Genomic DNA, 26179 nt, shown 5'->3' on the forward strand with positions numbered 1-26179 from the left:
AAAGGTATAAAGTAGCATAATATACTATACTGTTCTACCCAGAGTCCTGTAAAATCACAGTATACATTTTTTTAAAGGCAATCTGCCAGCAGGTTTTTGCTATCTCATATGAGAGCAGCATAATGTATGTAAAGAGAAGCTGAATCCAACAATGTATCACTTAGATTACTGGGTGCAGCCGTTCTGACACAAACAGAGCTCTTAGATTTTGAATGAAGCAGAGCTGAGAAAGCTAACTCCACCCACACCACAGCTAACCCCGCCCACATCAGGCTCTCTGTGTGCAAAGTCCATAGACAGTGAGCTGCTCATCACAGGAGGGGCGGAGTCAGACTAGTGTAGCCCGGCAATGTTAATTTTTTAGTGATAAATCCTTCACAGTTAGTAAACAGCATGCACTTTGACAAGTGACACATCCCTGAATTCTGTGTTTCAGCCTCTCTCCTGCTGTCTTCAGATTACATAGTAAAAACCTGCTGACAGATTAACTTTACATGGTAGTTTATAGGTGCTCAATTCCACTGTATGGGATCCATCACAGCATATCATGTCACAAAAAAATACACAGGATAATAGAATCATAAATAGCTAATAGCTTGGGACATGATGAGCCAATACAGATAGTATTCCAGGAGAGACACAAGGAGGGGGGCGCACAAGAACCTCAACGTGAATTTCACCCCACTGGACTTAATCAGGAGGCATGGCTTACATAAAATATGGGTGCATTATATATGTATTGAGAACAAGATGTGACCTATCAGTATATGCCCCCTTGTTACGCCCGACTCCCCCTCCCCCCTCCCAATGATGACTCAGCTGGTACAAATTGCACTTGATGGGCAAGAAGAAAGACGAGGAAGCTCTTATTCCTGAATATCTGGTTGATACCAACTACTTCCTATTACTTTAATTTCACGAGCACCCCATCATTTCTTCCAGTAAACCCACTGTTTCGGGAATCGGGGGTCTTTTTGAACCTATTTTTAGATTTATTGACTTGTACCTACAACAATTTGTTGAAACACTTCTATCTTTTGCTAGGGATACTACTGCCATTTTGAGGAGATTGGATGGCATACAACTGGAGGACAACATGTGGCTAGTTACCTGCGATATGGAGTTGCTGTACACCTCTATACACCAAGACCTCAGGATACGAGCGGCAAAATATTTTTTAAAAATTACCAATTTGGATTCAGATTTGATTCATTTCATTTTCGCTCTACTAGATTTTGCTCTTATTCATAACTTTTTTGTATTTAAGGACCGCGCCTTCCCACAGCTCCAAGGCATGGCTATGGGGGCAACTTTCGCGCCCTTATACGCCAACCTGTTTTTGGGGCTGTGGGAGAGAGAGGTTGTCCTTAACACATATGGTTATAATGCCGTGATCTTGTGGTCTCGTTATATAGATGATATACTGTTCATCTGGCAGGGCTCCACATCGCAGTTGGACAATTTACTCAGCCTTCTGAATATGAATGAGTTAAACTTCAAACTTACATGGAAATATAGTCAATTGAATGTAGATTTTTCTGAATGTAATGACTGCGAAATCTCATGATGATACAGACACAGCATGGCACAGACATCTAACAAAAAACTACGGCTACTAAGGCCCTTCTACATACAATTTGCTCACACCCTCCACAACTCAAGTTATCTATGCCAATAGGCCAATTTCTTAGAGCAAGATTTGCTCTGATTATCAAACTTTTTTTAAACAAGCTGAGGATCTTACCTCTAGATTTAAAAGAGGTTATAACCATAGAGACATCAGAAAGGACTTCATGAGAGCAGTTTTCTTAATAGCATTTTTCAGGAGCTCCGTCCTCTCTTTTATTATTGGTGGAATATCTTTGTAGGTTGTTATATTGATGATCATTGCCTTTTCTACATTATGGTGGGCAGCCCAATATTAAGGTCTAGAGCTGGTGCTAATCTATTTGCACGTCCCATTTCATTGGCCACGACAGCTGTTGGAAGATTTATGGTAGATGCATTAAAGGGGTTGTGTCCACATTATTGTTCAGAAGCACAATCTAACTGACAATTTGGACTAGCAGCATAGTTGTGCCGCTAGCCCCAACTGTGCACTCTCTGATTTGCCCCTACAGTTTCAGATGAGCACTGGGGCACTGAACCTGGGCAGTGTTAGAACCCTCCTGTTAGTTTTTTTATCTTGTGTTTGCGGTCACATGACCATCTGCCTATATATTCCAGCTCCGCCCTTCTGGCTTTGCTGGACTTCAGTGTTTGACTGTCTCTCTAGCCAGGTGCTTCGGTGCCTATCTCTGTCTAGTTCGCTTGGTCCTCTGGGACCTCTAGTACTTTTTGTCAGTTTGTCTTTTGTGCTCTGCAACAACTTCTGTTTAGGAGGTGTCCCATTTTTGTCCCAGTCCTTAGTTCATTTAGGGACCCCTCCCTTAATTCTATAGGTCTTCGTTCAGACTAGCCGAGGACGAAGGCGGGTCTGTTCACAAGGAACAGGCAGCCCGCTACATCGTAGGGATTCAGCTTAGTCTTACTGTAGGGACAGCTTTTCCCTATCTTTCCTTAGTTTATGTTGCAGATCATAACAGGCAGATCCAGTAATCCAATTAATTTTGGAGCAGCATTTATCAACTCTATAGAAAAGTGCTTTTAAATGCATTTTTCCTTGCCTAGGAGAATGAACACCACTGCCGTCTAACTTAGGCAACAAGCAGTAAACGGTACAATGAAAAATCCCTCTGTTCATGGGAACAAAGGATTTTTAATAACAAGTACATTGCAAAGTTTTTAGTTTTTACAAGCTGTTTGCAAATTGTATTCACTTATAATGTTGAGAAAACACTTGTACATGTACATCAAAAGTTGTGTCCCTGCCTTTGATGGGGGCTTGTGTGGCGCCCCTGCGGGTTCAGTTGCCACAGAGGTACTGCATCTCAGCCAGAGGTGTGGTACCCCACTCTCAGGTAAGGAGGGAGTACTACCCGGGACCCACACACCTACATCCAACACTACACCACTCCAGATCAGCAGGCGGGGCAAGATGCACTTGTTCACTGCTGAGCCCTGTCCCTGGCTGGAAGGGGGGGAACCAAGAGAGGGGGAACCATGTAGTGGGTGTGGGTGGAGGAAGAAGTTCAGTGGAGCACAGAGGGTAGGAGTATAAAAGGCAGATACAAACATCTAGAAGGAGTTGAGTTCATGAGTTCTCAGGAGTTCAGTCCTGCTCAGGAGAGCAGAGGAGTAGGGCCCAGTCAGAGAGGCCCAGGAGGAGAGTGAGGAGAGAAGACAGGAGCAGTGGGAAAGGCTCCAGAGATAGAAGGGATCCCAGGGGCACAGCGAGTGCAGGATGCCACCCGAATTCAAGCTGACGTGGAGGGATCAGGCTGCAGTAGGGGAGTACTTTAGGTCTCAGCTAGCAAACCGGAGGTTGCAGCATTTTCAGGTGCTGTAGCCACACTCCACACTTATTTGCCGAAAAGGTGGCCATAGAGGACCAAATGGACCCAGAGGACGTCGCTTGACAAGGCCCGCGGCCACTGGCTTGGGACACTGGGTGTGAGGCGCAGGGCAGGAGGGCGAGAGCCAGTGCATTGAGACGACCTGGAGAGGTACACAGAAAGGGGTCCCGTTCAAGTGCTTCCAAGATACCTGAGAGTTAGCTGGATCACTTCCCCGGAGGACACAGAACGACGTGGGCGGTTATAACCTAGCCATTGTAACCTGGAGCAGTTTAACAACTGTAAGTAAAGCCTGAAGACTGCACTCCACTGTCTCCTTGACTAATTACTGCGTCACCAGCCCTGCATTGCACTGCACCAACAACATCTACCTCCACAATTCATCATATACTGCCCTGGATCTTAGCGCTGCCTGTGGAGAGCTGAACCAACTCTGCTGCGTCACCATCAGCTCCAGTGGATCCGCACCGCAGCGGCAGCCCCTTATAGCCGCATACCACAGGTGGCGTGACGAACATTATCCCAAAAACTTCATTCCCCTTTTTCTTCAATTATTTGACCGCCCGGGGCCACGAACCGGGTCACTGCCACCGTGACTACCCCAGAAAAGGACCGGCCTGGCTACCGAGTGCCCCACAGCCCCAGGGGGCACATCACTTGCACAACAAGCTCTCATCTTTCTCTGCACATAATGGTTGATTTAATCTGTCTAGGTCTCCAAGAAGCAATAGGGATGTCTGGAAAGTGCTCTGGAAAGTGCGTTTCTAATCACTCTTTAAAGCAAGTTTTCTGTAATCAACTTTTTTACTTTGTTTTTTTTTGTTTTTTTTATAGGACAATACAAACCTTCTTATTCATCACCTGTTTCTGCTTCGCGGGTATCACGTAAGTTTTCATTTAATCCTATTGTACTGCTGATCTATTACACGTGAACAGTGAATATACAATAAAAAAATTAAAAAATGTGAACTAAAGAACAATGCCATGCATTAGAAAGCACATTAAAAGCATCATTAATACTGTAAAATAATACAATGGTTTTAGCCTGATGAGGCCATATCAAATATGCACTGGGCAACATTCATCTATGGACCCAGTAGGCCGTATAGACAGCACTGAATAAAAGAAGTCCACTACAGGTACAGGTTTACCAGCATACAACACTTTCCTGGCTCCAGACCAGAAAGGGGAGCTCCTCCCCTTCAAACTGGAATCTGGAGGCAGGGTTAGCTAGAGTGAGTTGAGAGGTGTTGGAGACAGGAGAGTGACGAGGAAGGACCTGGGGAAGGGAGCTGTATACAAGCTCGCCCCAGAGGAGAGAAGCGCTAAGGAACCGGACACCGGAGTCCATGGTGGTAGGGCACGGAAGGCGCAGCAGCAGAATCCGGAGGGCAGGAGACTGCAGGTCTCCTGGCCCCACCAGACGCCCGGCGACACAGCAGCACCATAGGTCCCACATGGGAGCGACACTCCAGGAAGGCACAAGCTGCCTGCCATACGGGTGAGGAAAAACACGTTTTACTCAGGGACGAGGGCCGCAGCATAGCTTCAAGCAGCAGGGCCAAAGAGAATAGCGCAGTGGGAAGGCCTACAACTCTACCTGGCGAGGTGGATCCCCAACTTGCTCCCAGGCCGCCCGGACCTCTACTACCAGCTAGTACCCGTGCCCCGGTCTGCTTAAAAACCGCAAGTAAAGATAATAGGAAACCGCCATTAAGCTGTGGACTGGTCATTATCTGCTCCATCACCTGCGTTACACCGCACCAACAACATCTACCTCATAAAATCACCATCTACTGCCCTGGGGCTAAGCTCTGCCTGTGGAGAGCTGAACCAACTCTGCTGCATTAACATCAGCTCCAGAGGATCTGAACCACCGCAACGGCCCCATATAGCCGCATGCCACAGGTGGCGCCACGAACATTATCTCTAAAAACTTTATTTCCCCTTTTGCTTTCCCTATAATTGACCGCCCGAGGCCACGGACCGGGTCACTGCCACTTTTACATCCCCCAGCATCGACCGGCCCGGCTACTGAGTACCCCACGGCCCAGGGGGCACGTCAACTGTTACATCCTGTGTCCAATGGAGCATGAAACATTTTGTGAAAGGTCCTCTTTAAATTAGTAAAATTGCAAAGTGCTTGTAAGAACAAGCAACTTTGCAACTTTTCTCTCTATTTTCACAAACCAAGGGATTTTTAATTTTGTTTACTGCTCATTGTTTTGGTTACTGATCACCTCTGCAGTCTATCAGCAGTGGATGTTCTCTAAGACATAGAATATTGTGATTACAGTCTCTTTGCTATAAAGCTTGCAAGTACTGCTCTTAAGCTTGCTGGATTTAGCTAGCTTCAGTGCCCCTGCCCTTCTATGCTGCTGCGGCAAAGCTGCCTCCAATTGCTGCATCAGAGATCACACAGTTCAATCCAGTGATTCAACCATGCCACTAGTCCAACTGTCTATAAACAGGAGCGCAAGGCGTCCAGAAAGCAGGTAGGCATCTAGAACTTATTATTAATTATTACCCTACTAGGAAGTGAAGGTGGGCAATCACTTCTCCGGAAACCATGGAGCTGGGAAAAGTACCGAGCATTCCAATAAAATGTACCAGAAAAAGAGGGACAGCAATAATAGATCATTAGGATAAGTAGGGCACTGAAAGAACTGAAAATAGATTTTAAATTTGGAGATCTAATAGCCAATGCTTTTTAGTGATGAAGCTTTGCTGTAAGTAATAGGTTTAATGTGCTTTTTTCTTTTTTCCCTAGATCAGACAGTTTCATATCAACCTCCAGTTTTTGGTAAGGAATTCTATGATTTAAGAAAAAATAACAATATTAAGCATCATGCACATGGCCGTATTACAGCTCTATGCAACATCGTACAACAGGGCTCTGTGAGTGGTCGCCTGGCAGCTCTAAAAATGGCTATCATAAACAGGCTTAGTTCAAGCCACTCCGTTCACCTTTACCAAATTCCAGGCATTGCCCTGGCCTTCACCCTTTAACCTATGTACAGACATCTGGACAGGGGCTCCTGAGTCAGCTGCTGGTGGATGGAGCATTGTGGCAAGAGTGCTCAGGTAGCTGAGTCAGAACCAGGAGGGCAATCAAAGTACAAAATCAAAAAATGAAAGAATGGTCAGGAAGTGGGCCATCGTCAGACAACAGGAATACAAACAAACTAAGGCCTCTTTCACACGTCAGTGTTTCCAGTACTTGTGTGAAGGTTTCACCAATTTAAGATACACTAGGTAACTGCTCTCCTCCAAATTAAAGATGTCCAAGTGCATGCAGAGAAGCTAATTAACCAAATCTGCTAATCTGGTTGAAAAACTTCACTCAGAGACTGAACCACGCAAATGGCATACTTTATTAAGTAGACATGGGGTTAAATAGTATTCTCTTTCTAGGTGGGATTAGTAAAATTTATTGCTGTTTTCTGATAACTCAGCACACTGTAATTTGTTCATCTATGTAGAGTTATATGAAAAAGTTTGGGCACCCCTATTAATCTTAAGCTTAATGTTTTATAAAAATTGGTGTTTTTGCAACAGCTATTTCAGTTTGATATATGTAATAACTGTTGGACACAGTAATGTTTCTGCCTTGAAATGAGGTTTATTGTACTAACAGAAAATGTGCAATCTGCAATCAAAAAAAATTTGACAGGTGCATAAGTATGGGCACCCTTATCATTTTCTTGTTTTAAATACTCCTACCTACTTTTTACTGACTTACTAAAGCACTTTTTTTGATTTTGTAACCTCATTGAGCTTTGAACCTCAGAGCCAGGTGTATGCAATCATGAGAAAAGCTACTTAAAGTGGCCACTTGCAAGTTGTTCTCCTGTTTGAATCTCCTCTGAAGAGTGGCATCATGGGCTCCTCAAAACAACTGTCAAATGATCTGAAAACAAAGATTATTCAACATAGTTGTTCAGGGGAAGGATACAAAAAGCTGTCTCAGAGATTTAACCTGTCAGTTTCTACTGTGAGGAACATAGTAAGGAAATGGAAGAACACAGGGACAGTTCTTGTTAAGGCCAGAAGTGGCAGGCCAAGAAAAACATCAGAAAGGCAGAGAAGAAGAATGGTGAGATCAGTCAAGGACAATCCTCAGACCACCTCCAGAGAGCTGCAGCATCAACTTGCTGCAGATGGTGTCACTGTGCATCGGTCAACTATACAACGCACTTTGCACAAGGAGAAGCTGTATGGGAGAGTGATGCCAAAGAAGCCGTTTCTGCAAGCACGCCACAAACAGAGTCGGCTGAGGTATGCAAATGCACATTTGGAGAAGCCAATTTCTTTTTGGAAGAAGGTCCTGTGGACTGATGAAACCAAGATTGAGTTGTTTGGTCATACAAAAAGGCGTTATGCATGGCGGCAAAAAAACACAGCATTCCAAGAAAAACACTTGCTACCCACAGTAAAATTTGGTGGAGGTTCCATCATGCTTTGGGGCTGTGTGGCCAATGCCGGCACCGGGAATCTTGTTAAAGTTGAGGGATGCATGGATTCCACTCAGTATCAGCAGATTCTTGACAATAATGTTCAAGAATTAGTGATAAAGTTGAAGTTACGCAGGGGATGGATCTTTCAGCAAGACAATGATCCAAAACACCGCTCCAAATCTACTCAGGCATTCATGCAGAGGAACAATTACAATGTTCTGGAATGGCCATCCCAGTCCCCAGACCTGAATATCATTGAACATCTGTGGGATCATTTGAAGAGGGCTGTCCATGCTCAGCGACCATCAAACTTAACTGAACTGGAATTGTTTTGTAAAGAGGAATGGTCAAAAATACCTTCATCCAGGATCCAGGAACTCATTAAAAGCTACAGGAAGCGACTAGAGGCTGTTATTTTTGCAAAAGGAGGATCTACTAAATATTAATGTCACTTTTCTGGTGAGGTGCCCATACTTATGCACCTGTCAAATTTTGTTTGAATGCAGATTGCACATTTTCTGTTAGTACAATAAACCTCATTTCAAGGCAGAAACATTACTGTGTCCAACAGTTATTACATATATCAAAATGAAATAGCTGTTGCAAAAACACCAATTTTAAGAAAACATTAAGCTTAAGATTAATAGGGGTGCCCAAACTTTTTCATATAACTGTATCTCTTGTTCTGAGTAACGCCTTAGGAATTCCGATGGAAAGGGATGAGTTCGTCTCTCAGCGCCATGTATGCCAACTCGACATGAATCTCTCTGTTATCAGCCATGCACATGCATACGTCATTCCCAGGAAATCATTTAGTTGTTCATGTCTACAAATTAGAACTGAAGCTGTTAGTTATATATTCATTAACTATTAACATAATCCATGTGCATATACACATTTGCATACATACATACACATAGATTATTCCATCATCTCTATATTGATTCACAATGATTAGGTAATCTATTAAAAGAAACTAATTGATTTTCTATAATATATATATTTTACCTTGACCGACCCCCCTAAAATCAATTATTTACTTTTAATATCCATATGCTAAAAATCAGAGGGGGAGAAGAATTGACCCTATGTTAAGGCTATTCTGGAACCCTACGATGTGACGGGCGCCCCGTCCCTTTTAGACAGACCCACCGACGTTCCTAAATCTAACTCATACGAAGACCAACAGGAAAGGGATGGAGACCCTAAAAGATCTAGTGACTGGGTAATCGAGGGCCACCCCTAACACAGAAATATGGATATTAACTTTACAAACTCATTTACTTCCGGTAATCTCTCTGGTACAACACTTTTGTTCTAAGGGGAACTGTCTGTTCATAGATTTTGAGAGCCTTAGTAACTTTCCTTGTGGGGCCGGTATTGTCTGGGATATAAGTACAACAATGCTCACCTATCATTTTGCATACCCCTCCTTTTTCTGCAAGTAACATATCCAGAGCTATTCTGTTTTGGAAAGCCATGGTAGATGTTGGGTTCTAGTTGGTCAGCTATCCCTTGCAAGGCATCTTTGGTGTAATTGACAAATCTTTGTTGGTTATAATATATGTAATTTATCCAATCTACGTTCTTGTTAACGGTTATTATGGGTATTATGGACTCAAATCCCGCCTTTACTTGGTCTCAGGCCTTGAATTCGTCTGGCACTCCCCTAAGCTCTCCGAGAACATCAATATATATATGTGGGTCAAAACTGCCTTTGGGGTTAACTTCTCCCTTGGCCCTGTATGTACCTGCAAACGCAGCCTTTATTTCCTTTTTGGATTCCTGGGACTCAGATATAAGGTAAACAGACATTATTGCTTTAGTTAAGGCACATTCCCCAGTCTATTTGCCCTCCTATCCTCCAATCTAATCCTAATCTTCATGTCATCACATTCAAGGAAGTGTTGTACCAGAAAACTGGAATATCATTCTCTTTAGTAATAATTGTTTGGAATGCATGTGTTACCGTAACAAAGGCTCCCCCCCCCCAGCTACTGTCATCAGACAAAGGAACATCAGGTTTGTGGGTCTGAGACCTCCTTCTTGCAATGGGATGTGTGGACCCATGATGTTCGGCCTTCGACCTTCACAGCCGTAGGTTATGTAAGCAACACTTGGTAGGGCCCTTCAAATTTGGCATCCAGTGTGCCTTGCACATGATTCTTTATCCAGACAAAATCTCCAGGCTGGATGCTGTGAGTACCTGGTTCAAGATCTGAGTCTGGAATAGAAGAGAACACTGGAGCATGTGTTAGTTTTAACTCTTTAGCAAGTCCGACAACAAAATTCACAAGCTTATCATTCCCTGAACTAAGCTGCTGTGGGTAATATCGACCCATTCTAGGTGCCCCCCCAAACAAGATCTCATTTGGTGTGAGCCTTGTGGGTTGTTGGGTTGTCTCGGGGTATTTCGAACTGAGTATAGGGAAATAGGCAGCACCTCCGGCCATGGAAGTGACAATTCTTTACTGGCTTTAAGAATTTTGTTTTTTAAAGTGCCATTCATCCTTTCAACTTTGCCGTTACTTTGAGGATGATAAGGAGTATGCAGGCACACATCCGCCCCAATCATCTCCCAGATTGATTTGGTAACTTCTGCAGTGAAGGCGGGTCCTTGATGACTTTCAATCACTTCTGGAATCCCAAATCTGCAGATAAGTTCTGCCAGAAGCCTTTTCACTGCAGTTCTAGCAGTCATGTTGGCTACTAGGTGCGCTTCTGTCCAGCCGGAAAACATATCCGCCACCACCAGAACATATTCATATCTTCCACCCTTGGGTAATTGCATATGATCAATTTGGATTCTCTGGAAAGGATACTGTGACTTTGCCAGTTTCTTCTTTGGCACATGTTCTGTTCTTCCGGGATTACAAGTGTTACAAATCTCACAGCTCCTAGTATAGTTTATAGCAAGAACTGAGATCTTAGGTGCAATATAGAGTTTATTGATAGCTGAAATCATCTGATTCTTCCCTCTATGTACCTTTCCATGAGCCCACTGAACCACTGCAGGATACAGTGCTCTTGGCAGACATATTCTTCTTCCCACGCTCCAGATTCCGTCATTACAAAACGTTCCTCCCCGTCCGATCCATCCTTGTTTTCCTTTTCCATTACTGCATTCTGCCGGTAAACTTAAGTCCTGTGTGTCGGATTCTCTTCCAGTCTTTGCTCCTCTTCATCTTCCTCCTCTTCTTCCACCCCAAATTTCTTATTCCCGTTTCTTCCTCATCCCCACTGGCTGTCTTGTAGCCCCTCAGGGCCCATATCAGACCAAAGTCGTGGGCAATCCCGAATCCGTACCTCGAGTCCATGTAGATATTGGCCACTTGACTCTCTGCGCACTTGCAGGCTTCGGTCAGAGCATACAGTTTGGCTTCTTGAGCTGACATATAAGATGGCCGTGGTCCAGCAGAAACAACCGTGGTGACTCTTGGTGACTTGAATCAGGGTATTCATGGTCTTCTGAGGACCCCCCTAAGTCTTCAGAGCAGTCCCCCCTTGACAGAGGAAGCAGAGTGGAGGGTTTCAAGACAGTGCATCACCGAAGAGCTATATTTTCTGGTAAAAGGAGCTCACATTGGATTCTGACACGACGTTAAATAAATAGATGGTTGTGCTGGGTTTGTGCAAGGATAGCATTCAAATCATGAGGGGCCAGTATAGTTGTAGGATGGCCAAGTACAACATCTGCTGTTCTGTGGAGGAGTTCTGAAGCTGTCAACACTGCTTTGAGACATGTTGGAGCCGTTTGCGCCACTGGATCCAATTTACTGGAATAATATCTGATGGGTCTCATGTGGCCTCCATGTTTTTGTGCCAGACGCTTCAGAGACAAATAGAAAGAATGGAAATTCATAGTTGGGAATCCCCAGTGCAGGGGCTGAAATGATGAGTTCTTTCAACTGGTCCATTGCATCTTCAGCTTCTTGGTCAAAATGCAGGTCAAGCTCAGAAGAGTGGACCCGTCATATAGAGGTTGCATGAGAACTGACGCATTAGGGATCCACTGCCTGCAGTATGTGACCATTCCCAGGAAAGCTTGGAGTTGTTTGACAGTTTGGCAGTTTTCCGCTCTTCAGTGAGATGCTTGGTACCTTGGGATATGCAATGACCCAAAAACACAACTTTGGTACAACACCATTGTAGCTTTCGCAGAGTAACTTTGCATCCGATGGTGGCCAGAAATTGGAGCAAAGAATAGCTGAACCTGTGGCAAGTTTGGTCAGGACAACAGAGGAGTAGATCATCGACATATTGTATCAATGTGACTTCAGGGTTTTCACTCTTCCAGGGTTGGAGACAGGTAGTTTAGGCCAGTGTGAAGTGATGAGGAGAGTTCTGAGCTCCTTGAGGCATAACGGTCCAAGTGTACTGTACTCCTCTATGTGTAAAAGCAAAAAGATACTGACAGTCTGGATACAGAGGCGCACTGAAGAAGGCGTTTGCCAAGTCGATTACTGTAAAATACGTTGCCTCAGGGAGAATGTCACTGAGTAATGTATGTGGATTTGGCACCACTGGGTTCTCCAGGATTGTAACTGCATTCACAGCTCTCAAATATTGCACCATCCTGAATTTATCCGGTTCTCCTCTTGCAGTTTTTTTCTTCACTGGAAACAATGGAGTATTAGCAGGAGAAACACAGGGAATTAATGCTCCTTTCTTGAGTAATTCTTGGATCTGGGCATCTAATGACGCTTCTTGGGCTGCTTTCAGTGGGTACTATGGGAGTCTGGGAATCCATGCACCTTCTTTCAGGAAAACTTGGACTGGTGGGACAGGCAGCCGGCCTATATCATCAGGACCTTGAGATCAGAGTTCAGGTGGTATGCAGTCAAGACAATGCTGTGGTATGGCGGTTGTTGTTGCAAATTGGATGACACACAATGGGAGGGCATGTACCTTTGTTTGTTCCTCTAATGATAACGGAGTAGAGACATCTAGATGCATTCCATTCTCATCATATGATATCTGAGCATTTAACTACTGGAGTAGATCTGCTCCCAACAAATTAAGCGGGAAGGTGTCTGAAATGAGCAATCTGGCCAGCAGCTTCTGTTCTTTCCCAATAGACAATGGAAATGTTAGTCGGGTTGAGTGTGGTTTTCCATCCAATCCCACACATGAAAGGAAATCATCAGATATAAGCGATTCATGGGGAAAATCTCTTGACTGTATTACTGATCTGGCTGCACCCAGGTCTACTAGGAAAGGTAAAGTTCTGTCCTTTACATCAATTTTGACAGTAGAAATCAGTCCAGATTTAGTGGGGTCGTTTTCAACTGAGGTCAAGGTGAGAACGGGTTTGCCACTGTCCTATGCGGGGTAGTTCTGGTCTTCCCCCGCAAACCGGCATGGTGGGTCCCTGTTATTTTGGTACATCTGTTGCGGTGGCTGGTCTCTGTAATTCTGCACAGGTTCTCTTAGCATTGTCTCATGCTCTCTCTGTGGTGGCTGCCGTGATGGCTGTCTATACTCTTGGTGGGAGTATCGTGGATTCCCTTGGTAGCGTGGAGAATCTCTTCTTTCAAATTGCAGGTTGTAGGTGAGTGGCATTGAGCCATAGAAAGGATCCCCTCTATTCTCCGGACATCCTCTTCTGAAATGCCCTGGTTGATTACAATGGTGACAGATTGGTTCCCTTAGTCTTAAACTCGGTCCTCTGTGGGGTTGAGCGGTATAGTTGTTGTGGGTATCCTGGGGGATATGACGTCTGTTCTTGTTGATTATTTGCAGGTTGATAGACTGAGAATAAAACAAAAAGAGAAAGACTTCGAAACACGTCCTAATTAGAAAACATGTAAACTTTTATTTAGCAAAATATAGAATTTAGGAAAAAACACATATGGATCACACACAGATATATAAAAACAATGAAAAAAGAGCTTGGAGACAAAACTGGCGTTCTCTTCATTATTGTATAGAGATAAATCAAATAAGAATACACTGGGGACACAAATACGGCAGATCATAGGGGACAGTGTGCATGTCTATGCTGGATAATTAATTTAAATTCTCAAACTCATTGAGTATCATGTCACATATATGACTGCTCAATATTAATACTCTAAGACAACAGTAGATATCATAGGAATTCCCATATCTTAGACATTAAATTGCCTTAGATTAGTCACCACAATAGTACTCTGTATATGGAGGTGTCATAGTTGCACCATATGTGCCCATAGAAATACATAATTGCAGAGGATATTTAAACTTGTACGTATACCCAGTCACTGTAAAGAATAGTAAAGGAGTTGTGCACCATAAATATGCATAGTGTGATCAAAGGAGATCACATACTTACAGCAACTGGGGAGTCACGCCACTTGCTCCTGCTTTGCCCAGAGTGTTTTTTCCTAAATTCTATATTTTGCTAAATAAAAGATTACATGTTTTCTAATTAGGACGTGTTTCGAAGTCTTTCTCTTTTTGTTTAATCCTTGGCATATATACACTTCGGTAGTCCTTTTTCATTGACAAATAAGTCATAGTATGGGGTTTTATTTACTTTCACGATTAAACTACCCCAAATGTTCCATATTGTTAACTATTAGGTTGATAGACTGCTAGAGCAGCTGGAGCAGGAGCAGGAACAGGAGTTGGTGCAGGTGCTGGAGTAGGCTCTGGAGCAGGCCTTGGAGCAGGCCTTGGTACAGCATCCAATTGTTTCTCTATAGCTTTAGCAATGAGGAGTACCTTTCGCGGGGACATGTCCACGTATTCTGGCCTGGAGTCTGCAAGCTTCGCTGAGATTTCCCCTTTGAGTCCCCTAACAAATGAAGTGACTAGCAGATTCTGTTGGATCATCTGACCGTCATCGAACCCTTGATCCTTGAACAGAGTATAGATTCTGGTGTAAAAAAATTTTTTTTTTTTTTACATTCTCCCATGATTCTTGAGTACAGTCCGATACACTGGTAGATGAGTCTGTGAGCTGCTCCTTGGCCCATTGCTGAAGTTGTTGACGAAAAGCTCCTCCTGATTGGTAAATCTCCTTGTCTGTCACTTGGCTGTCATTTAGAGCTACTTGAATTATTGGCCAGAAGGCATCTCTCGCTTTAATGCTAGATTTCATGAAGATCTTTCCAAGTGGCTGAATATGTTTGTTGAATTTGTCTGATTCTTCTGTAGAATGCCATAGGGTGTCTGTCTGGGTCAGGTAGTTGTCTAATCACTCGATAAACTTGCGAAGGTGTGAATGCCACATATCTGTTATGGTAATCTGGCACTGGACATTCTGACTGAGAAGATGTTGAGGGAGATACTGGCAACACAGCAACAGGAGGTGGGCTTGTTTGTCTAGGAAATAGTTTATTTGGGTTATCTTCTGAGGTCATCTGGCGGCTGATGGCACTTTCCATCGCTGGGGTGAGAACTTGAGATTTATGATAGTCATTGCTGATTAGTCTTATCTCCTCCAACGTAGTTAGTCCTCTATACTCCCGTATAGCTTGGACTATTGCTTGGGCACAGGCTTGCATAGGAAATCCATACATTCCAGAACTTATAGCAGGAAGAGCAATAGAAGTAAGGTTCCTTGTTCCAACATAGTTCAGAATATTGTTGATTTTAGCTCTAAGTTGTGACACGCACTGATCATGATGATCTTCATCATACACATTCCGGGTGTAGTGTGTATTGCGGTCTGTATTCCGGGTGTGCTAAGATGGCCGTCACCAGAAGGAAGCACACTACAGGAAGGGTGCGTCAAGATGGCTGCCACCAAAAGGGACATCTGGTCAGAGGCCGAAGGTGATGCAATGGGTGTAGCAACATGGCCGCTGCAGGAAGGGTTGAAACTTTGGGCGGACATAGGTATAACAGATGAGGATGGGGCACTAGGAGTGGCTTGGGTAGTAGCAAGGGGTGGGCCTCCTGGACAGGGCACGTGACATGCAACACAATAATCTGCTGACAATGGATTCTGCTGGCCACAATTAGAACACCCCCAGCAATTCATTGTGCCGCCATTATAGGGCGGTGGTGGAGGAATGGTGGGGAGGGGAGGAATAGTGTGAGGTCTGGGACGTGGTGCCCCGCATGCACGAGAAGTATCTCTATTATCAGGATTCTGCTGACTGCAATTTGTACAAGTCCATCCCCCCCGTCCGCCATTATCGGGCGGTGGCTGGAGAGCAGTATCTTTGTGATACACATAACATGGCGTCTTTCCCTTTTTGTCTGTATTTTCTTCCTCAACCCCCACAAATTCTCTGCTGTTCTATACCAAGCCAAGGCTGTTTGTAACAATCCTTTATCTTCTAGCTTGCCCTTTTTCTTTTGCCATTCTAGCCCTTATCTGGTAGCTCGCATATTTTAGTTAACTGTTTAAGTTTCTGCACATACTTTTTCCCTTCTTTCGATAAACTCAGCGCAGCCTTTTTCCACATGTATGCACTTTGCAACGACCAGTTATCTTCCAATTTTTTCCTGTTTTCACAAATTGCTGCATTCAACATCTCGTACTGTGATCTACCCCCCCCCCGGGTACAACCCACGCAATGACATTACTTTTTTTGGTTTTCTCTATATTTTTCCTTCCTTCACTTCTAGCAACTATGTCTTTGGGGTCCTGTTGTTCCTGATCGAGCGACCCCTGCGACACAAACAATGTCTTTAGTTTTTTCATGATTTTGGCTCCAAGCGTCGCGTCCCCTTAGACCTATGATCAGACCAGGCAGCTGAAACACAAGTAGAATTGTAACAAGTCCCTACACTCCCTAACAAGCACTGAATTGATTCTTTTACGACTTAATGAAGCACTGAACACCCCGCGCACCCGCGTCCTAGTGACGTCTTAATATACGACTTAGCGATGCAGTTGGCTCCCTGCATATTCCACGTCTTAATAGAGGATTGGTTAACCCCGCGTGCCCGCATCCTAATGACGTCTTAATACACGACTTATCAGTAACTTCACTCCCCGCGAGTCCCACAACTTAATAAACGACTTAATAGAGGATTGGTCTGCCCTGACCGCCCGCGTCCTAATGACAACTTAATACACGACTTATCAGCAACAACATCACTCCCCGCGTGCCCACGTTATAAACAAAGAAATTTTCCCAAATTCTCAAGTGTATACGTATACGCCCCTGCATACAAAGATCGTTCTAATGGGAGGGACCCCTGATATACCACAGAGCAGCAGTTAGCCAGGAGCGACTACACACCAGAGTTCTTGGAATCACACAGCGGGGACTCGCCCAGTCGCATGGGGCTGTCCCTAAGGGCCAATCTAGACACCACAAACTCACCAGAGACTGCTCAAAATACGAGTAAGTACTATGGATTCATTAAATCTGCAGACTTACCGTATTCAGTGATGAGAGTTGATCAGGCTCTCGCTTTGAGCAGTCCCGGCTAGTCCATAGGTGGTCCAGTGATGGGCACCCCGAGACCTAGAGTTCCCCTCGAGTGTGATCCGAGTCACTGCACCATTTGTGAAGGTTTCACCAATTTAAGATACACTAGGTAACTGCTCTCCTCCAAATTAAAGATGTCCGAGTGCATGCAGAGAAGCTAATTAACCAAATCTGCTTATCTGGTTGAAAAACTTCACTCAGAGCCTGAACCACGCAAATGGCATACTTTATTATGTAGACATGGGGTTAAATAGTATTCTCTTTCTAGGTGGGATTAGTAAAATTTATTGCTCTTTTCTGATAACTCAGCACACTGTCACACTGTAATTTGTTCATCTATGTATCTCTTGTTCTGAGTAACACCTTAGGAGTTCCGATGGAAGGGGATGAGTTCGTCTCTCAGCGCCATCTTTGCCAACTCGACATGAATCTCTCTGTTATCAGCCATGCACATGCATACGTCATTCCCAGGAAATCATTTAGTTGTTCATGTCTACAAATTAGAACAGAAGCTGTTAGTTATATATTCATTAACTATTAACATAATCCTTGTGCATATACACATTTGCATACATACATACACATAGATTATTCCATCATCTCTATATTGATTCACACTGATTAGATAATCTATTAAAAGAAACTAATTGATTTTCTATAATATATATGTTTTACCTTGACACTTGTGGTGACCGTTTTCACAAGTACTGGAGACACTTACACTTAGACACATTCAGATGAATGGGTCTGCGCACATGTTAGTGTGCTTTTACGGACCGCGTGTCCATGGGCAAAATATGCTGACGTCTATTTTTTACCAGCAGCATGGGCCGCAATATGTCCCCCACACGTGGACACTGATGACACACGGATGACATCTGTGTGTCATCAGCATGACACAAACCGGCACCTGGGAACCAGCGGTACAGTTTGCGCTGTTCCCAAGCGCCAAGTGCTGGAGGGAAGTCTCATCATTGTCCCTTGCTGGTGCTGCGATCAGCCCCAGCAAGGGACAATGTTGACAGTTGTATTCTGCCCCCGCTGTGTCCAGCAAGTGTAAAAATAAGAATAAAATAAAAATATTATACTCTCCTTTACACTTAATTCCCTGAATCCATTGTTCCCTGTAAAAAAAAAAAAAAAAACATAATACCCACCTGTCCGACATACTGTCCCACGCTGTAATCCATCTGAGCGACAATTTTGCTTCAGCGTCTGCGGTGACTGGAGGTGACTGCACATGCTGAGGAGCAGAGGAGAATGCCTCACTCCAGCGAACGAGCCCCTGACCTGTGCTATGCTCACTGAGCAGTGTCCTGTCACTCAGTGAGCACAGTGCAGTTCACGGGCCAGCTCGCTGCAATGAGGCATTCTCCTCTGCTCCTCAGCGTGTTTGGTTGCCTCAAGCCACTGCAGACGCTGATGCAGAATTGTCGCTCAGATGGATTACAGTGTGGGACAGTATGTCGGACAGGTGATTATTATGATTGATTTTTATTTATTTTTTTTACAGGGGACAATGGTTTCAGGGAATTAGGTGTAAAGGTGAGTATAATATTTTTTATTTTATTCTTATTTTTACACTTGCTGGACACAGCGGGGGCAGAATACAATTCTCAACATTGTCCCTTGCTCACGCTGATCTCAGCGCCGGCAGGGGACAATGATGACCGAAGCCTTCAGAACAGCACGAACTGTATCGCTGATTCCCAGGAGCTGGTACATGTGATCCTGATGAAGCACACGGGCAGCACACTTTTGCCACACGAATGTGACGTGCCCCCTGGGCCATGGGGTACTCGGTAGCCGGGCCGGTCCTTTTCTATTGGGGTAATCACGGTGGCAGTGACCCGGTCCGTGGCCCAGGGCGGTCAATTAATTAAAGAGTAAAGAGTCAATTGAGGAATAAAGTGTTTGGGGATAAAGTTCGTGACGCCACCCGTGGTATGCGGCTGTAGGTGGCCGCCGCTGCGGTGCAAATCCACTGGGGCTGATGGTGACGCAGCAGAAGATAGTGCAGCTCTCCACGGGCAGAGCTAAGCCCCAGGGCAGTATATAGAGGATTTAGGATGTTGGTGTTGTAGTGCAAGGCAGGTGGCGCAGCAATTAGTCAAGGACACAGTGGGGTGCAGTCTTCAAGTATTTACTCACAGTTATCAAGATGCTCCAGATTACAATGGCCAGATTATAACTGCCCACGTCGTCCTGTATCCTCCGGGGAAGTGATCCAGCCAACTCTCAGATAACTTGGGTGCACTTGAACGGGACCCCTTTCTGTGTACCTCTCCAGGTCGTCTCTCTGCGCTGCTGGCTCTCTCCCTCCTGCCCTGCGCCTCACACACAGTGTCCCGAGCCAGTGGCCGCGGGCCCTGTTGGGCGACGTCCGGTCTGTCCCCTTGGTCCTATATGGCCACCTTTTAAGCAAATGTGTGTGGATTGTGGCTACGGCACATGAAGATACCGCTATCTCCGGTTTGCTAGCTGAGCCTTAAAGTACTCCACTAGTCTGGGGCCAGTCCCCTCCTGCGGCCTTGATCCCTCCATGGTCAGCGTGAACGCGGGCGCACAGGTGTCATCCCGCACTCGCCGTGCCCCTAGGATCCCTTCTGTATCTCACTGCTCCGGTGTTCTCTCCTCACTCTTCTCCTGGGCCCCTTTTGCTGGGCCCCTCGCCGTCAGAACTGACAGAACTCCTGCTTCAAGGACTGGAAGCAGGAATCAACTGAATTCACCTCTCAGAATTGAACTGCTTCTAGATGTTTCCACCCTTCTTTTTATATGCTTCTCTCAGTGCTCTCCTAAACTACTTCCTCCACCCACCTCCTCTACTTAGTTCCACCCTCCTGACAGGGACCAGGCCTGTGCTCTCCCTTAGGAGCTATCTGGACCTTCCCTTATGAGGTGGTGTAGTGTTGGATGTGAGTGGTTGGGTCCCGGGTAGTGCTCCTTCCTTACCTGAGAGTGGGGTACCACTCCTCTGGCTGAGATGCAGTACCTCTGTGGCAACTGGACCCGCAGGGGCGCCACATATGCCACACAGGAACACACAGACACATAGACACGGATATCTCCCATACTGTTTTTTTTCAGTCCCGGAAATATCAGGACATGTGAAAGAGTCCTAAGAAGGCTCTGAAAGGGACTAAACCAGACTAAATCAGCTATATCTGGCAGCTCTCAGCAGTAAGCTGGGGGTATTAGAAGGGTGTGGTACTGTTCTGTTGGCTATAGCAGGTAGCTGATTAGTCCAGCTGTACAGCACACACATCCATACTGGTAGATTGGACGGCACTACAGGTCCCAGCAATCAGAGCCTCAATGGCTGTGTGGCACCCTGCTACCACAGGTACCACAGGACCCAAAAGGGTGCATGGACGGACTTCTCAACAAGAGGCCCTTATTACACACAGACACCTCCACCCTTCCACCTCATACCACCAGAGGGAGTCCTGTTAGGGATATATATACGGGAGGGTGGAGTTAGGTAGAGAGAGTGTGCTGACACTGTAGAGCAGTGAAGAAGCAGCACGTCTGCTGCTGTGTTGAGGGCCCCGAGTGTGGCCGAGGCAAGGAGAGAGGAGTTAAGGGGGCAGAGGAGCATCTGAAGCTCACCCCAGTACACAAGCCGGACACCGGGTCCACGCCTACAGGGTCCTCTATACCTAGTAGGGACAACCGGCATACCTGGAGGATTCCAGACCCTTGGTTCACCTGAAGCTACCATCATTTTACAGAACTAGGAACCATGAAGGCCCCAGCATCCAGGGATAGTGGTAGCCAAAGAAAAGTTCTACTTCAAGCAGACAGGTGAGAGAGGAAACAGCATAAAAGCTAGGCCTAGTTCCAGGCTGGACAGAAGCTTTAGAGAAAGGAAGAAACAGATCAGGAGGCCTTATACCCGCTCACTGGGGAGAGTCCAGAAGTGCACCCTTCCTATCAAAGTACCCTGGACTGTACCTGCCGTCTACACCAGTAAAGGTACTGAAGCGAACCCCCTGTGTGCGTGTCCGTCATTCCCCCTGACCCGACCAGGCCACCTCTCACCTGCCTCCCTTTCATCAACCCTGCCCCGGGGGCCCACTCCACCTGTGGGGAGCAGAAACATCCCAGCTGCCATCCCATCACCCCCAGAGGTCTACAGCAGGGCCGGTACTCATTACCGGGAACCACAGGTGGCGTCACGAGACAAAACTGTTAACAAAACCCCTTTTAAAGAGAGACTCCAGGGTACGGGCTCGGAAGCCGACTGCCGTGACATCCCACAGAAGGTCAAGGGCCGGGTACCGAGTCCCCCCCATATCCCCCTGGGCGATTCAGCTGCACAGAGCCTGTGGCACCCAGAGGTTATGGTATCGATTTTTTCCTCCATCACTGGTCACAGAATGATTATGCCCAGTGATAGAAGCAGACGTCAGAGGAGCAGGTCCTGGAGGAGATATAAAACCTCCAAAATATTAATATTAATAGGTTTATATATTAAATTACTGTATAAATGTATGTATGTATTCCTCAAATGAAGTATCTAAAGTGAAATATCCCAATTTATATATAAATTTGTTGCACAGAAAATATTTGAGCTGTAATGTAAATAGAGGGCAGACTGATGCAACAAGAGTAATTCGTGATAATGGAGATATTTTTAATAACTCAGACAGGTTATAAATATTCAGGTCACACTTAAACCTGGAAATTTTAGGAATTAGGCCACAGCCCCACTATCAGTATTTGGTCAGTATTCAGTCAGTATTTTTTCTCAGGAGTGGGAGCCAAAACCAGGTGAGGAACAGTCAGAGAAAAGGTATAATAGAAACAAGTCACCAATTCTGCATTTATCACCCACTCCTGGTTTTGGCTCCCACTCCTGAGAAAAAATACTGACCGAATACTGACCAAATACTGATAGTGGGGCAGTGGCCTAAGTCAAATAGTCTAGTAATTGTCTCTTTCAATATTTGAATAAGTTACCCTTACTGAACAAAGGTGTTAAAGGGGTGGCCCATGATTAGGGATCAGCGAACCCAAACTGTAAAGTTCAGTGTTCGTACTAGACACCTAGTGTGTGGTGCTGCCAAATAAAGTTTGTTAAAAGGCAGAGCAGCCAATTAGCAAGCTTTTAGGCTGTGGGCACTTCAGGAGCCATCACAGCCATGCCAAGAATTGGTATGGGTATGAATGGCTGGCATATCACGTGACCTGGCCTGTATAAACTACAGATCATGGGTTGCGCTGCCATTCTATTCTGAGCCTGGTACCCTAACAGAGTGCCCTAACAGAGCCTGGTGCAGAGTACCCTAACAGAACCTGGTGCAGAGTGTCCTAATAGAGGCTGGTGCAGAGTGCCCTAACAGAGCAACACAACCACCAACACAGCTGAGGCATCGGCACCACCTTAGAAGGGAGGGTTAGTGACGCGCCCCCTGGGCCATGGGGTACTCTGTGCCGGGCCGGTCGTAGCTAGGGGAGATGTCACAGTGGCGGTGACCCGGTCTATGACCCAGGGCGGTCAATAAAAGGGGTTATTTACAGGGGATTTATAGTTTTTATACAAAGTTCGTGACGCCACCTGTGGTATGCGGCTAAAGGGAGCCGCCGCTGCGGAGCAGGTCCTCTGGAGCTGTTGTTAATGCAGCAGAGTTGGTTTAGCTCGGTGACCCGGTCTATGACCCAGGGCGGTCAATAAAAGGGGTTATTTACAGGGGATTTATAGTTTTTATACAAAGTTCGTGACCCCACCTGTGGTATGCGGCTAAAGGGAGCCGCCGCTGCGGAGCAGGTCCTCTGGAGCTGTTGTTAATGCAGCAGAGTTGGTTTAGCTCTCCACAGGTAGAGCTTAGCTCCAGGACTGTGCTGAGATGTTATAGATATTGCTGTTGCAGTTGTGGTGCAGTGTAGTGCAGGGGGTGATGGCGCAGCAATAAGTTCACAGAGACAGTAGGGGTGCAGTCTTCAGGGTTTACTCACAGTTGTTAAATTCCTCAGGTTACACTTTCCGGATTACAACTTCCCACGTCGTGCTGCGTTCACCGGGCAGGGGTTCAGCAATCCCTCAGGTATTTCAAGAGTGCCTGACAGGACCCCGTTCTATATGTCCTTCTCAGCCGTCTTCCTGCGCTGGCCCTCACCCTTCTTGCCCTGCGCCTCGCCAAACAATGTCCTAAGCCGGTATCCTCAGATCTTTGTGGGCAACCTGGAGTTCCCTGGATCCTATGTGGTTACCTTTTTGGCGACTTGAGTGCGGATGTGGCAACTGCACCCTGAAAGTACAGAAACCTCCGGTTTCTAGTTGAACTTTGCAATTCTCACTAGTTAGGGGCCGGTCCCCTTTGCGGCTGAATCCCTCCACCGCCTGGCAGATTCTGGCGTACGGGTGGCCTCCAGCACTGCCCGTACCCCTGGAATCCCTTCTTCTTTCCTGGAGCCTTCCTCCTGCTCCTCTCCTCTCTTCTCTCTTTCCTTCTCCTGGGCCTCTCTCTGGGCCCTGCTCCATCCCTGAGCAGAGCTCCTGCTCCCACTACTTCTCCTCTCAGACTGAACTGAACTCCCAAGATGGCTTTCCCTTTTTATATCTTCCTTTCAAGTGCTCCCCTAATCTTCTTCCTCCACCCACACCCACTACATGGTTCCCCCTCACTTTGGTTCCCCCCACTCCAGCCAGGGACAGGGCTCAGCAGAAGCACGACGCATCTTGCCCCTCCTGCTGGTCTGGAGTAGTGTAGTGTTGGATGCAGGTGTTCGGGTCCCGGGCAGCACTCTATCCTTACCTGAGAGTGAGATACCACACCTCTGGGTGAGATGCAGTACCTCTGTGGCGACTGAACCCGCAGGGGCACCACGTACCCACCCTGGTAAAACACAGCACGTCCGCGGGCTGGAACAGAGTAAAACAAGGTTTTAGACATGCAAAATTTTTAGATGCATCACTTAGAAGAATTTTCAAACAACTTTTCTTCCCTTTATGGGAGACACATTCCTTAAACGTTACAGGTTGCTTATTAATTTCTATCAAACATTATAAAACTTTTTCAATACAATTTTCTTCATATTTATAAAACACTTTTTCTCATAAAACACTTTTAGCAGGCTACAACGCGATCTGTAACCGGGTGTCCATTCCACTGAACAAGGTGCAATCTGTTGAACATGAGGGACCCGTCTGAAAACCCTCAATGTAGGCCCTGGGCATGGCTGCAGGGCGTAGGTGATCCAGCTGTTGGACCACGTTTTCGGCCACGCCAAACGGGTTTTTGTTCTGAGGTCAGTCTTTTTGTATAAAACCAATAAGAGGCACTTTAAGAAGTGCAAACTATTTACAAGTAAAGTTTTTGGCTGCTCACAGTCCTCAGCCTGTCAGTTTCTTATACCCTTACCGGGTAATTATGCTCACCAAAATTCAAACAAGGATGTACCCTTCCGGGTAACTATATACAGTACAGTTCAGTTTCACTCACTTAGTAGTGGTGCTCCCTCCTGGGAAACACCTGGTTGCAGCAGGCTGACCCAGCCGGGTCATCAGCCTCCAATTGGAGGGGCATGTCCTCCTCCACTACCCTGTGGACGTTCAGGGCATACCATCCCCGCTCACCTCTGTGCCTGGTGTAGGTGACGCGATCACAAGGGTATAGGCCTCTGTCCGGATGTCCTTCCTTGAGGTGGGACTCCACGTCCCTCCTGTTGACGAAGAGATCGGTCTCGGCCTGTGGCTCCCTGATGAAGCCCCAACCGGCTTCCAGGTTGAATTTTACAACAGTCCCTTCTGCACGGGGACCAGGTTTGGCTGTTTTTGTCTTGTGGGCCCGAGTCTTCTCCTCTAGGTTACGGGCCTCCATTTGCTCCCAGCGCACCCGCCGGATGCGCCGCTCCTTCTCTAACTGCAGGAGCTCCCTCCGACAGTGCTCCTCCCATCGGGCAGCTTCCCTTCGGGTCTCCCGGGGAAAACTCATGAGGTCCCCCCCCGGGTCATCTCACAGGAACTGATCCTCCTCATTCCCATAGGTGACTGAGGGCACAGGAGCGGGCAACAACAGGAGGCTCTGATCTTCCACCTCCGCGGACCAGTCCCAGGCCGTGCGTCCGTACACCCACTCAGGAGTAGGGGCAGGTGGTTTTTGCAGGGGGCGCAGGAGCAGGTCTTCGTCAGCAGCGCCCGGGGTTGATGGTTCCGGGCCCAGGGGCAGCTCAGCGCTTTCAGCGCCCGGAACAGGGTGTTCCACCAGGGGGCCCAGGAGCAGGTCAACGCTTTCAGCGCCCGGGACAGGGAGACTCTTCTTACCTGCTCCCGTGGCCGCTCCTGTGCTGCATGCTGCCTCCTGGTTCTAGTCAGGCTCCGCCAGGGCTGGGGCGTTGCCGGTCCCTTTAAGCGCTGGCTGCTGCCGGGTGACAAGCTTTCCCAGTAGCTCCTCCTTCCAGCCGGTGATGGCAGCCTGCTGGGCCTTCTCCATCCGCCGACCTAGTTCTTGCATCTTGGCGTGGAGGAACTCCGCATCCTCCAGGGATAACTTGGAGACCACCCCCTCCAGGGTGAGGGGTGTTTCTGGTTGCTGCAGGCCACGGGCGGGAGATCGGTCCTGACTCCCCTCCATGTTGCCTGCCAGGTGCGGTCTGTCTAGACTGCTGGAGACCACACCCTGTCTCTCTGGTTTCTTCTCTCCTCTCCCCTTTCTGGGGCTGTCCCATAGCTGCTTGCTGTCAGCCACACCCGGAGGCGGCTTCCCCAGACTGATGGACAGATCCAGGTATATGGCCACAGGCACATGGGGCGGGTTGCGCTTTTGGCGCCATTCTGGGACCCGGCCCATGATGGGAGGCTCTTTGTTGTCCTTGATAACTAGAGATGAGCGTTGTTCTACTCGAACTGTTCGTCAATCTCAAATTCGAGCTGTTTTGGGCGGTGTTC

General features: G+C 46.6%; 1 protein-coding gene across 1 annotated transcript in view; it reads left to right on the top strand.

The window, feature by feature from the left end:
* Positions 1-26179, top strand: part of LOC141157341 (inter-alpha-trypsin inhibitor heavy chain H3-like) — a 308234-nt gene that overhangs the window by 254482 nt on the left and 27573 nt on the right. The window contains exons 15-16 of the mRNA XM_073644460.1: positions 4290-4340; positions 6226-6258. Of these exons, the coding sequence (XP_073500561.1) occupies positions 4290-4340; positions 6226-6258 (84 nt within the window). The remainder of the gene's footprint in view (positions 1-4289; positions 4341-6225; positions 6259-26179) is intronic.

This window comes from Phyllobates terribilis, unplaced genomic scaffold, assembly GCF_046119375.1.
Source record: "Phyllobates terribilis strain yellow unplaced genomic scaffold, ASM4611937v1 Scaffold_8__6_contigs__length_399053987, whole genome shotgun sequence".
In the NCBI taxonomy this organism is placed as follows: Eukaryota; Metazoa; Chordata; class Amphibia; order Anura; family Dendrobatidae; genus Phyllobates; species Phyllobates terribilis.